The sequence below is a fragment of the Tachypleus tridentatus genome, chromosome 13, assembly GCF_004210375.1.
Source record: "Tachypleus tridentatus isolate NWPU-2018 chromosome 13, ASM421037v1, whole genome shotgun sequence".
Classification (NCBI taxonomy): Eukaryota; Metazoa; Arthropoda; class Merostomata; order Xiphosura; family Limulidae; genus Tachypleus; species Tachypleus tridentatus.
The window spans coordinates 56,884,851-56,899,867 of record NC_134837.1 but is presented as its reverse complement, the minus strand read 5'-3'; the positions used below and the strand labels follow the sequence as shown (position 1 = coordinate 56,899,867).

The following is a 15,017-nucleotide window of genomic DNA, read 5'->3' as shown; positions in this document are numbered from 1 at the left end:
TAAAAATCAAGTGAAGTATGAACATTTTGTGAACTTCAAATATTAAGAATTAAACGTATCGGTTTATTCTAATGGAATGAATTTGTTTGTTTGTTTTGAATTTCGCGCAAAGCTACTCGAGGGCTATCTGCGCTAGCCGTCCCTAATTTAGCAGTGTAAGACTAGAGGGAAGGCAGCTAGTCATCACCACCCACCGCCAACTCTTGGGCTACTCTTTTGCCAACGAATAGAGGGATTTACCGTCACATTATAATTAATGGAATGAAAAATATGTGTTCAAAGTCCTTTTGAAACAGTTTTGAGAATACAAGTGAACGAATATTCATACGAATACTTTGACAACAAAGGAATTTCAGACAAAAGTTATTATTATTAGCTGAAGTACCCGTTTCCTGGACGGAAGTTACAGAACTTCGTGATTAATGAAAAATTGCTTCCCTTATACGTAATTGTAAGAAACACAAAAATGCACATAAAACTGCAAAATACAAAAACGCCCATGCTAAAAACAAAACTGGAAATTTGTATGTACCCTTCCACAGACCTAATGTACCTTCATACCAGATTTGGTTAAGATCCATCTACAGAGGGCGAAGTAGTGGTGAGAAACACAAAAACGTTCATAAAACCCACAAAAATTAAAATCTCCATGTACACCAGCATGGAAATAATGAATCTCCATACAAATTTTGTTGAAAATTCATCCATATCCTGCGAAGTAGTGACATCCACCTACAACACACAGTACTATTATTATATTTATATAGGTTTGTGCTTTTCAAAATTCAGAGCTTTAATAATGTGCCTGCAAAATGTAATCATTCTCTGTAACTACAGATTATGCTCTGGTAATAGTAGTTTCTCTGTAAAACATGTTATTGTTTACTGAGAGCCTAGGAAATTACATGCATGATGTTACTGATGAAGATGCCACCTGACGACCTTCGTTTGTAGTATATTTATAATTAATGGCACCATGGTATACGGTTGAAAGAATAATTGTTTAACACTGCTACATAGTGTAATACGCCTAGCGAAGTGTTATATCGCATTTAGTACACCTAAAAACTTTTCATACTTCGCCAGTTCAGTCCTTTTAACGTATAACTGTGAGAATCGTTCAGAACGACTGATGTTCAATAAAAGACCTCCTAGGTAGTAACTTTACCTCACGAGCTGGTATTGAGAAAAATGTCTGCTTACCCGATGAGTTCTGATATTGCACGAAATGCCTTTTAGGAAACAAACTATACTGCCAACTTGGTAAATTCTGGTATTGAGCAAAAGGCTTCATGGACTGTTTACATATGCCACTTACTTGGTGACTTATGATAATGAGCGAAAAGCCTCATTGGAAATAACTTATGGCAGACAAAGCATACAACTAAAATGGTATTTTTTTAGATACTTCTCATTTGATATCCGTAACGAAATATTAAGGAGGAATGTAATACAAAACGTTTGTAATCAAACCTGATTTGAACAACATATATAGGTCTAAAGAGCTTCTTTGCTTAGCTACTTTCGATGTTTTACACCACTGAATTTAGTTTTTTATAATGTACTGACTAAGAGGATTGTGAAAAAAACTATACAGTTTAACATGATGTTTCAGCCTTTAAAAGATAGTTTGTTATATTGCATATAAGTAGAATTTCACATTTACTTTTGGTAGGTGAGTTTCAACCTAGCTGATACTGAAAGGCCTCTTTGAAGCAGGCAAGAAGATACAATGTGATTGTTATTTCCAACAACTATGATTTAAAGTAAATCTGTAACTAACTGACTAAGAGGACTGTATTATGTGTATTATGATGTTATATTCAACATGCTTCACTAACTTAAGTATATTCATCCATAACATTGACTTTTAAGTACTGCATACAAATAAATATCATTACATGTAGTTTTAACCGGCATGGGTTCAGCCTAGCTCATTAGTAGCACCATTGGTTGAAACGCCTTCTGAAAGATGGCTGAAATCAACCAACAAATAGATCTAAGTAACAACTTTCATACACATTATGTGTAATATATGTATCAAGAAATGGATATGAGGATTGTTGTCGAAAAGTATTCGAGTTTAATGCAAAGTTTCATAACATTATTTTGCCTAAATAAGAAATGTTCACTCATTTGTGGACGACAATCCTTGTGTAACAAAAGTTTTTACTACAACATTGTAGTGATGACTGAAGCTTACATAACTTTTCTGTAGTCATCATTACCCCTGTGGCTCAGCAGTACATCTAAAGGCTTATAATACCAAAAATCTGGTTTTAATATCCACGGTGGACAGAGCAAAGATAACCCATTGTGTACTTTTGTCCCTAATGAAAAAAAAAAACACAAAATATTAATATCGGTGTAACCGACAGGTAAAAAGAAGTAATCTTTCAATGTAAAAAACTTTCTCTCAAGAAACTGTTTCTATCAATAATATGTAAATATGCTTGACTACGAACTCTAGCTAATAATAAGTATTAGGCTTAACTACAGATTCCAGCTGATGACAATACTTGAATTTGCTAATACTCACACTCATAACAAGTATTCGACCGAACTACATGCTCAAACCCATAATAAGTTTTAGTCTCAACTATACGTACTTAATTTATAACAAATATTAACCATGCGTGCTTCATAAAGTCTTGCAGAAGAAGTTTAGCCAAATAAAATTACATATCAAACTGAAATATATATTTTCTAGCCGAATAATTTATGTCATGGAAGACACTAGTTATATGCTTAAAAATTCATTTAAAAAACGCTAACATCATTTGTTTGTTTATTTTAGAGCAAAGCCACATTGGACAACCTTATGTGTCCACCGCGGAGAATCAAACCACGATTTTACTATCGTAAATTCATAAATTTAACTCTAACCCACAGAAGGACAAAAATAACTGTTCCTGTTATTGCACTGTTCCTTTACATCATTACTTTTAATTATTATTTAAAAATAATTGCCTTACTGTAAGGTATTGGGTTTATTTCCCCGAAAGGGAGCCGACAGCGACCTGGAAAGTAACCCGTTTAACCACTTGTATATTGTAGTGTATTGTCCACTAATTCCTAGCGTTCACATTTTCCCTTTTCTTATTTTCATCTTTCAAAACTCTACTCAAATAAGTGGTTGAGTCTAACAACGCAAAATGCATATTTTTTCTTTATGTTCATTGGCCTTAAAATTTTGGCCATCAGTCCGAAGAGCTCCGAATTGGGCAAAATGCATCATCGGGAATGGGGAATGTGATGTAGTAAGAATAGTATTACTATAAACTCTTTTATTACTGAAAATCCCTAACTGGACTAGATTAAGAATGTAGTGTTAAAATATAATACGCCTAACATAATGTCTCATGACAAATATAATTAACAATAGGCTTATCTTTCATCAAATGTTTCCGAAATTATTTTCTGTTTCTCGACAGAGTAAATGCAGGAAATACCCAGACGTATTGACATCAAGTTATCTCATAGTTAGCCACGAAACGACTGAAATTAAATTATACCAAATTCTATAATGATTGCTGAATCACTTCAGTGGCACATATACATTGAAAACAATAATTATTGTTCGTGAATGTTGTAATCTTCTCAATCTTCTATTTTCCCTTTGAAATTTTTTCTCCGAGACAAGAATAAATGGAAGATTGTTCATTAGATTTTGGAATTTCGCGCATATCTACATGAGGACTACCTGCGCTAGCCGTCCCTAACAGTGCAATCTACATGAGGACTACCTGCGCTAGCCGTCCCTAACAGTGCAATCTACATGGGGACTACCTGCGCTAGCCGTCCCTAACAGTGCAATCTACATGGGGACTACCTGCGCTAGCCGTCCCTAACAGTGCAATCTACATGGGGACTACCTGCGCTAGCCGTCCCTAACAGTGCAATCTACATGGGGACTACCTGCGCTAGCCGTCCCTAACAGTGCAATCTACATGGGGACTACCTGCGCTAGCCGTCCCTAACAGTGCAATCTACATGGGGACTACCTGCGCTAGCCGTCCCTAACAGTGCAATCTACATGGGGACTACCTGCGCTAGCCGTCCCTAACAGTGCAATCTACATGGGGACTACCTGCGCTAGCCGTCCCTAACAGTGCAATCTACATGAGGACTACCTGCGCTAGCTGTCCCTAACAGTGCAATCTACATGAGGACTACCTGCGCTAGCTGTCCCTAACAGTGCAATCTACATGAGGACTACCTGCGCTAGCCGTCCCTAACAGTGCAATCTACATGGGGACTACCTGCGCTAGCCGTCCCTAACAGTGCAATCTACATGAGGACTACCTGCGCTGGCTGTCCCTAACAGTGCAATCTACATGAGGACTACCTGCGCTAGCTGTCCCTAACAGTGCAATCTACATGGGGACTACCTGCGCTAGCTGTCCCTAACAGTGCAATCTACATGAGGACTACCTGCGCTAGCTGTCCCTAACAGTGCAATCTACATGGGACTACCTGCGCTAGCCGTCCCTAACAGTGCAATCTACATGGGGACTACCTGCGCTAGCTGTCCCTAACAGTGCAATCTACATGGGGACTACCTGCGCTAGCTGTCCCTAACAGTGCAATCTACATGGGGACTACCTGCGCTAGCCGTCCCTAACAGTGCAATCTACATGGGGACTACCTGCGCTAGCTGTCCCTAACAGTGCAATCTACATGGGGACTACCTGCGCTAGCTGTCCCTAACAGTGCAATCTACATGGGGACTACCTGCGCTAGCCGTCCCTAACAGTGCAAGACTAAAGGTAAGTTACTACCTGCGCTAGCCGTCCCTAACAGTGCAAGACTAAAGGTAAGTTACTACCTGCGCTAGCCGTCCCTAACAGTGCAAGACTAAAGGTAAGTTACTACCTGCGCTAGCCGTCCCTAACAGTGCAAGACTAAAGGTAAGTTACTACTTGCGCTAGCCGTCCCTAACAGTGCAAGACTAAAGGTAAGTTACTACCTGCGCTAGCCGTCCCTAACAGTGCAAGACTAAAGGTAAGTTACTACCTGCGCTAGCCGTCCCTAACAGTGCAAGACTAAAGGTAAGTTACTACCTGCGCTAGCCGTCCCTAACAGTGCAAGACTAAAGGTAAGTTACTACCTGCGCTAGCCGTCCCTAACAGTGCAAGACTAAAGGTAAGTTACTACCTGCGCTAGCCGTCCCTAACAGTGCAAGACTAAAGGTAAGTTACTACCTGCGCTAGCCGTCCCTAACAGTGCAAGACTAAAGGTAAGTTACTACCTGCGCTAGCCGTCCCTAACAGTGTAAGACTAAAGGTAAGTTACTACCTGCGCTAGCCGTCCCTAACAGTGCAAGACTAAAGGTAAGTTACTACCTGCGCTAGCCGTCCCTAACAGTGTAAGACTAAAGGTAAGTTACTACCTGCGCTAGCCGTCCCTAACAGTGCAAGACTAAAGGTAAGTTACTACCTGCGCTAGCCGTCCCTAACAGTGCAAGACTAAAGGTAAGTTACTACCTGCGCTAGCCGTCCCTAACAGTACAAGACTAAAGGTAAGTTACTACCTGCGCTAGTCGTCCCTAACAGTACAAGACTAAAGGTAAGTTACTACCTGCGCTAGTCGTCCCTAACAGTACAAGACTAAAGGTAAGTTACTACCTGCGCTAGTCGTCCCTAACAGTGCAAGACTAAAGGTAAGTTACTACCTGCGCTAGTCGTCCCTAACAGTGCAAGACTAAAGGTAAGTTACTACCTGCGCTAGTCGTCCCTAACAGTACAAGACTAAAGGTAAGTTACTACCTGTGCTAGTCGTCCCTAACAGTGCAAGACTAAAGGTAAGTTACTACCTGTGCTAGTCGTCCCTAACAGTACAAGACTAAAGGTAAGTTACTACCTGTGCTAGTCGTCCCTAACAGTGCAAGACTAAAGGTAAGTTACTACCTGCGCTAGTCGTCCCTAACAGTACAAGACTAAAGGTAAGTTACTACCTGTGCTAGTCGTCCCTAACAGTGCAAGACTAAAGGTAAGTTACTACCTGTGCTAGTCGTCCCTAACAGTACAAGACTAAAGGTAAGTTACTACCTGTGCTAGTCGTCCCTAACAGTGCAAGACTAAAGGTAAGTTACTACCTGTGCTAGTCGTCCCTAACAGTACAAGACTAAAGGTAAGTTACTACCTGTGCTAGTCGTCCCTAACAGTACAAGACTAAAGGTAAGTTACTACCTGTGCTAGTCGTCCCTAACAATGCAAGACTAAAGGTAAGTTATATACTCATCACCACCCAGCGCCATCTCTTGGGCTACTATTTTACCAACGAATAGTGGAATTGACCGTCACATTCTAACGCCTCCAAGGCTGAAAGGGCGACCATATTTGGTGAGACGGGGATTCAAACCTGCGACCCTCGGATTACGAGTTGAACGTCTTAACCCACCTGGCCATGCCGGGCCGAAGAAAAACTATTTAGGTTTTCTCTCAAAACAAAATACGGACTGTCCGCGCTAGCTGTCCTTAATTTTGTAGTACTATACCAGAGAGAGTAAGCTAGTCAACACCAGCAAACGCCATCACGTAGACTCTTCTTGCCATACCGAATAGTGGGATTTGATAGCCACTCTTAAAACGTACTTAGAATGACATCGTGTCGAGCACGATTTTTTTCCTTTTTTTTTGGCGGAAATCGGTTGCAAACTACGGAACCTCATCTCCACTGTGAAACACACTAACCATTTGTAAATTTGAAATAACATACTAATTACTTAAGATTTTCGTGTCTTATTTTTGCTTCTGTTGGTCTTTTATTTTTATTTTAGTTACAATTAGTTTAAATGTTTCAACCATTTGTAAATATGAAATAACATACTAATTACTTAAGATTTTGGTCTTATTTTAGCCCCTGTCGGTCTTTTTATTATTTTATTTTATTTGCAATTAGTGTAAATGTTTCAAACGTGATGTAATAGTAAAACGTAGCAAGAAGAACAATCGAAATTGGGAGAACCTACACTTATGAGTTAGGCTTCATAATGTTGTATCTAGATTACTATTCTTTCTTTATATCTTTTAGTGGTTTCAATAAGATTACTTCGTGTTGCTTGAAGTATAATAATTATGGTGAGTTATAACTGTATTACCGTTACATTCTTGGTATTATTTGTATTATTATTTACGTACCAGGCATTCTATTATTCTTCACTGTGTTAATTTTTCACTCTAATCATTGTTTTAAGTACGCTTATTATTTTTCTCTTGAGGAATAAACAAATCATTAAGTATTTACTGTTACACACGGCACGTGGTACACTGTGATTGGTCCTTGACTTACAAAATAATTATTTTATTTGTGAATTTCATGGATGTTTCGATGATATATATAATTTTATGGATTTTTTTTTGTCTTATTCCGTTTACGAAAAATATTGTGTGTAACTTAAAACTTGAAAAAATTAAACAGCATACATATGTATTACTGACGTGATGCTAGAGCACTGTTTTTACTATACGTTATACTGGTAGAGAGAAATATTGTTGTGAAAAATTCTGTTTCGAGACTTAATACTTGAGTGCACAGGAGTTACTATACTGTAAATGTTCTAACTACGCGAACTTTTCAGAGTTAAAAATGTGATTAACTCATTCCAAATGAAAATTGAGGTTTTGATTCAGACCACCTCAAATTCAAATGTGACCATTTTTTTTTTCAGAAATATATATCATAAAGATCAAGGAATAATTTATTACGAAACAGAAAAAAAACAATTAATGGCCACGGATGGGTTAAAAGATGAAACTACAATATTTATCTAAAGATAATTCTTGTTTTATATTTTCTTTATCTAACATGAGCAAATTAATAGCTTGTTACACCCACACATCAATCAGATATTAGTCTTAATACCAACAGTTCTGCTAAAACAGGCTGAATACGTTGGTGATGAAAGTTATACGACCAAAACGGAATCTTTCTTATTTCATTATTTTAACACATATCTTTGAAATAGTTTCGGGTTATATTTAGGTGAGATATAGAAAACGAAACTTTATTATTTCCATAGTAGCGACAGAATGTGTTTCACCAGCTGTCATTCACGTCATGTTCGCAAAACAGTAACCACAAATACATAAATCCTAAACTAAAACTTTGAGAAACTCGTGTAAGTCCTACATCTTTTAAACCTAATTCTTCCCTTGTTATTTCAACTGGCCAGTCCCCATGCAGACGATAGCAAATCGCTTGCGTGTATACCATTACTGCTGCCATCTTTAAGACTGTTTGAGAAGACAGAAGACGCTCTAGAAGATCGCGCTTGAAGACACCTTCTGGCCAAAGTAGGTCCTCCTATTAGAGAAATCAAAAATCTATTTTTATTCAAAATATTAAACTACAAACCAAAGTATATTTATTACTATTCTAGCGTAACTAGTTTTGAGAAACTTCTCGAATAATGTATTTATTGTCTTCAATGTATTAGTGCATCTTTTTATGATCTACTGAATTAATTTTGACAGCGAAGTAATTTGTACGCATCGAAGATATTATTAATTAGATCCTTTTATCTCATTTCATTATTGAGGCTCCAAAACAGCTTTAAAAATCCTAATTTTTCACTTTCCACGTACAAACGTATATTTTAGCACTCAATTCCAATTTGTTTTTTATACCACCCACTATTGGATCACACATTACATTACATTCACTGTTAAAAAAAAAAAGACCAAAATGAAAATGAGACGAAATATGCAACTCTCTACGTAAAATACACAAGAAATACTAATACTAATTAGCGGTATTAAATATTTATGCTGTTTTTCATTAATTCTTTTGGATAATTTATATGTTAGAGAACTTGCAACTAATAAAGTCGTGAACCCATAACACAATGTTGCAAAATTGTGTAGAAAAATGTTTAAGAAACTAATAAGCACCTATTGATAACTTTAGGGTTACTTAACTATATTAATGTAATGTAATTCTTTGTTTACAAATACAAGCTTGATATAATGTGGTTTAGAGTGTTAAAGGTGCATACAACTACTTGTACATACGCATCTTTAACTAACACTTTCTAAACACATTAAACTACTTAAGCACCAAACTATTTGCGAATCCATGATATTGTTACTTACAGGCTCTTAGTAACATGAATTCACCAAACACAATGCTAACAAAAATACCGTCAAAATTGCAATTAATCCAATTAATTATTTGTGAAATATCGTATGCGTTTTATACGGAAAATTAGAGATGTTGTCCAGCTTTGTTGGTCAATTCTTCATACTGAGTATTGTAAAAGACAATAATATGTTCATCAGTGTGGTTTAATATCTGTACCTTACCGGTTGTGAACGATATAAAAATAAATCGGTAATATGAGAGTTACAAACTCTCTCATTATCACGCGTTAACACCGTTATGACCATCTAGGCTCTTTATACAACTTCCACAGACACTTAATATTATCCTACAGTTGACCTTTCACCAGAAGATTAAATTTTAAAGTAGGTATGCAGGATTAAATTTTTAAAGTAGGCATAAAATATTACCTAAATAATGCACATGGTATGTATTAAACAAGAGTGTACAAAGATATAGACGCTTGTCATATATTATCTTCTGTAAATCTGTAGAAATGAAGAATGGGGAAAAAGCACCATCGGTTTTACAAACGTTTGTCTTGCCTGTTCAAAACAACAGCTGCTACATTATGGACTTTCTCTTAAATTTAGTTTATTTCAGATAGTCACCCAAAGGTTGTATTAGGCATCCATAATTTTTAGCTAGTAAAAAGAAGGCAGCTAGCCAACCACACCCACTTCCAACTCTTGAATTACCTTCACTGAATATGGGGCGCATCACTGCGGCAACAGAGAACTGACCATTTATTCTTGGATTCACAACCTAGAAACACTAACTACTAGACCATAGCTGGCACATAAACGAAAGAACGTAGTATAATTATCTCTAACATATCTTTCAATGTCAAAATTAATCACTATTTGACTTTAAACGATATTTGGAACACTACAGTTGTTACGAGCACTAAAGTAGTCTTTGTGGTCTTGTGTTAAGTTAAAAATCATTAAACGGCTTGTGTGTATGATTAATATTTTCTATTTTTGTTTTTCGGCAGACTTTAAAAATACTATCTATTAATCATGGAAATAAATCGCGTGCTTAAAAGAAAAGAAATTTCTCCGGAACGAATACTAATTAACCGTTCAAAGGCTACTAGAACCTTTACCAAACTCCCGATTCTTATATCCAAAATTAAGTTTGGTAATCAATAAACTTCCAAATACTGTCCGATAATGTTATATACAGAAAGCAACAGCACGATAATATGCATGTATTTACTGAAATACCACAAAAAGGAGGTACCGGTTTCCTAAAGTCATAAGAATATTGACAAATCTGTCAATCAACATGATGTCTAAAGCCTCCTAGTCCATCGTGAAGGCTTCGTCTCTTACATTAGAGAGAAACGACGTAAAATAACAAATTGAAAAAAAATGTTAAAAAATAATAATACGAATTTATCTATAAACTTCAAGCTTATCAAGTAATCACATGTATGTCTGTATTAATAAATGTCGGCCTTGAATTTCAAAATACAGTTTCATCCTAACACATATCGGTGAAAAATCAATAGAAGATTACAGTTCAATACGCACGTGCTAATTTTTTTCTTTTTCTTACAATCTATGTAACAATTAACACTTCACAAGTTATTTTAATTGCATACAACCTGACAGATGACTTCGAAAAATTATATATAGTTCACGCAAATATTTATAGCATCATCACTAATTTAGCGTGGTTTACACTTTTAACCCAATTTTTACACAGCATCGTATAGCGTAATTACACTGACTCACGTAACACATATGAACAAAAAATACACATCAATATGATATTATTAATACCAAAACAAACCTTCCAAAACTTCAATAGTATAATACTAAAAACTGATTGTTCGAAGAAGTCCACACTTGAGTGCTTTATACTAGTGCTACAAAAAACACCACAACTTTCTGTTTACAGCCAGTTTTAAACCTTCATATGATAAATGTTTCGTTCCTAAAAGCATGGCAGGACCCGATAGTTAGAGCTCATTTCGTAACCTGTTGATTACGGGATCGAACCGTGTCATCGAACATGCTCGCCCTTTCAGCCGAGGGGCCGTCATAATATTATGATTATTCCAACTATTTGTTGATAAAGAGTAGTTAAAGAAACTCGAAAGGTTAGTTGGTTAAGACGTATAGCCAACGAGTGAGTTTGAACTCCGTTTGTTATTGTTTATTTCAGAATCTTCACAGAGCTTTAAACAATTGGTTATCTGCGCATTATTGAGTCTAATTTCGAACTCACAGATTGAAAGAAAGTCAAATAAACAGCGCCCACCGTCAACTCTTGTGGATAACTGCCACTCAGAGCACACTCACAAATTTTAAAAGCGGGACGTGTTTCTGTAACACGATTTGGTTTAAATTTCTCGCAAAGCTATACGAGGGCTATCTGCACAAGCCGTCCCTAATTTAGCATTGTAAGACTAGGAAAAAGGCAGCTAGTTATCACCATCCACCGTCAACTCTTAGACTACTCTTTTACCAACGCATAGTGGGATCGACCCACATTTAACGCCCCACGGATGAAAGGACGAGCATGTTTGGTGTGACGGGGATTCGAACCCGCGACTCTCGGATTAGGAGTCGAACGCCTTAACCCACTTAGCCATGCCGGGCCAAATGTTTAAGTAAGTTACCAAGTAGACATTATTAGCAATACAGCTGTTGAAAAACGTCTGTATTTAACCCTTTCCTAGGTTAGAAAATAATGTAATTACAATTACCAATATTAATTTAAATGTTTAAATACGAAATCGGAGAGTATTCTTCATTTAACCGCTGTCCTCGTGACTGGAATATAAAACTGTCATGCATCTGTATTACTCTTCACCTCGGGTTAAGGTTACATGTAACAGTAGCCATTCCCTTAAGTTTGTATTTGCTTCCATACCACCCACATTACGTGGGTCATACTCAAGTGAGTAATGAAGACATCTGTACAAGTTCATACAGGCCAAGAGTAAATCTCGCACTGAATATGCAATATTGGAATAATATACATATGCAATTTAGAATTGTGGGATACCGCTCTAGTACTTTTGCCTGATTTAACAGCATGGTATAAACCCAAGTCTGTCATCTTCTGCCAAGTGTAGTTGCCTTCTTTACTTTCTACGCTCTAGCAGCTAAGTAATACTGGAGTATTTGGTTTAGCTTGTTTTGAATTTTGCGCAAAGCTACTGAAGTGTTAATGGCCATTATATCCTATGTAACTATAGAATGTAATACTGGCCACTAAACTTCGGGTAAATCTAAATATTGCACTGAAAGTCATACCCCAGCTAATTTCAGTGTAATGCTAACTATTATATATTAGATAGTTTTGGAAACTAGTAATTTTAAAGAATAAAACATATACAGTAATTTTATAATATTAGTTAACATTGTATAAGAAAGATTTTTTTAGAAAAACTATTACATTACACAATATTCACCAACTGCAGTTAATGATTGTTAAATCCCTGATTAGTGTGTCATACAGATCGATTATACACCAAGACATACCAGTGTTTAACTTATTCTAGAGAACTATGATACGTCACTAATGACCTTTTCATCTGGAAAAAATATGTCAGAGTATCGAGTGTCATGTCACTTTGGAGAAAAGTGGCACATGCATCGCGGAAAATACGTCGCAGTATCAAAGACCTGTCTTAAAAAGTACAACAGAGATATCGAATATTTACAGTGTGTAAGACACGGAATTGAAAGGCTGTCATCTCAATAACCCCTTCTAAGCAAATATATTTGGTTTTTTTTTCGGCCAATATTTTCAAACTCGATTTCAAGTTATTTTTTTTATATATTACAGTAACCTCAGACCACAAACACTCCAGAATATCGCAACTTCGTTGAACAACGGAAAATAATATTTAAGTTATATTTCACATGAAAAAATGATGAAATATTTTTCTAAACCACAACAAAAATTACTAAATTTCGTTATTTATCATTTGTCTCGAACGTTCAGCTTGTTTCCTTACCAGCTATCTGTTTCTGTAATTTTACGATCTCTATTCCCCTCTTTAACTAAAAAATGTTTAATAATTTTGTTTATATTTTTATGTCTGTCATGGACATAAATATGTATAAAAACAGTTTAATTTAATAAAATACGTTGCTGGTGTAGATGTTTATTGGGAAACAATGACAGCCTTTCGATTGACATCATGCAGATTTGATGATTATTGCTCCTAATATCTTGTTATCATTGATAGTAGTACTGTATGTATGATGTAACGTATTGCAATTTATCTTGAACGAGTCTCCGATATAATGCTCTACGTCGCCCTAGTATCACATAAAATACGTATGGGCATGAAGTTAGTAATGTCATTTGTTAAAAACACAAAACCAACAGACACAAAAGGTCTAAATTCCTCCCTAACTATATCAGCTTTTTTATCAGTGGCCAAGTCAACAACATCAGGTGATCTGGTAAACGTACGTCCATGTGTGGACATAAAAGCACTGAGTGTTGCCTCCTTTTCTTTTTTTTTCATTTTCATACTCCAACAGTCAGGTATAACATGACCAGGTTTTTCTGGTTTTGGTGTTTTTTTTTACAAAAATGGCAGACAGGCCTTGTTGGTTTCGATAAAGTTTTATCATGACTCTCTAAAGATTTGGAATTATAGGAACTGGATTTTTTGAAGAATCCTCAACTTTAGTGGATTGGACAGATACTGTTTTATGCTAAGATGGCAAGAATTTCTTTTTATGAAAAGTGGTTTTATGAGTTAAAGTGTAATAAACGGAAAGAGTAGCCACATCCTGTAATGTTTAAACTTTTGTTTTATTCAAATACGTCAGAAATTGTCTTTGGTAGAGCATTTAATTTCCTCAATTAGACATAACTGCCTTAGTTTGTCGAAACTGTTGCAAACATGCATAGAATTACACCATCGATTAAAATAAATCTCTTTTTCATGGCTGAATTCCATACAAGTTTGACTATGTCTTGCTTGCAATAACATCAAACATTTGGCGAGAAGACTTCCGAAACTTATTCCTATGTTTTCAGGTTAGTTGCTTTAACCTTATCATAAATGGTGCAATCTGCACCATAAGCTTCTTGGGCTTTATCAGTCAAAATTCTCTGTAACAATAATGACCATTTTTCTTGGGCCATTGCATGGCTTGTGCAAATTTCTCAAAATATTGGAAATATTTATAAACTTCATTTTAGTTAAATTGTGGTAATTTAATATATTGATTTTCGGTTTTAATACGGGCTTGTTCGATATCGAGACGTTTATTATCTCTTTCCGCTTTGATGGGCTTCGATGAAGGCATGCTCAAGTTCTATTTGTGTAAGTTTTAATTGGATTTATAATTTATCCTTATTACTCAACTCTGATCAGCTAGTGGAGATGCCAGAGTATTCGCCTCATGCTTCTTCAATCAGCAATTCATCATTCTGTCTTACTTTTGCCTAAAATCGCCATCTACTGCTTGTACGATTTTTGCCACTCCTTACAGTCAGCTTCAATGATAAAACATTCCACAGTCACATTGCTGTCCATTCTTAATAAAATAATGACAACATATGCTGAACAAAAGTAGTCTTTGTCTGTGCCTTTGCTCGTACTGTTGTATTTGGGAATTCGGATCCTCACAATCAGGTGTCTTAGGTACTCTCTGTACCTGTACCTTCTTCAATGTATTTTTATTTTGCTTCAGACGTTTAGTTTCACGAAATTCGAGTGATGTAAGCACCATTCGCTTACACCCGAGGCTTATGTCTTCAAAGGATGTAGATGGTTGAGGTTCACATGCGAGAGCCATTGGATTTGATGAAAAGACGGATGTACGTTTATAATATTGTTGGTAGAGTATGCCACAAAATGTCATCTTGCTCCACAACCTTTGATCCCTTCTAGAATACTAAGTTGAAGATTAAAACACGGCTGCCCCAAC

General features: G+C 36.3%; 1 protein-coding gene across 4 annotated transcripts in view; it reads right to left on the bottom strand.

Annotated features, from left to right (window-relative positions):
• Positions 1–7,688: 7,688 nt before the first annotated feature.
• The window catches only part of LOC143240405 (uncharacterized), a 90,475-nt gene continuing 83,146 nt past the window's right edge, over positions 7,689–15,017 (bottom strand). For all 4 annotated transcript variants that reach the window (XR_013021752.1, XM_076482792.1, XM_076482794.1 and 1 more), the window contains one exon: positions 7,689–8,307. Coding sequence is in view for 3 of the 4 variants with exons in the window: in XM_076482792.1 (XP_076338907.1) it covers positions 8,041–8,307 (267 nt within the window). In the remaining variant the exon portion in view is untranslated. The remainder of the gene's footprint in view (positions 8,308–15,017) is intronic.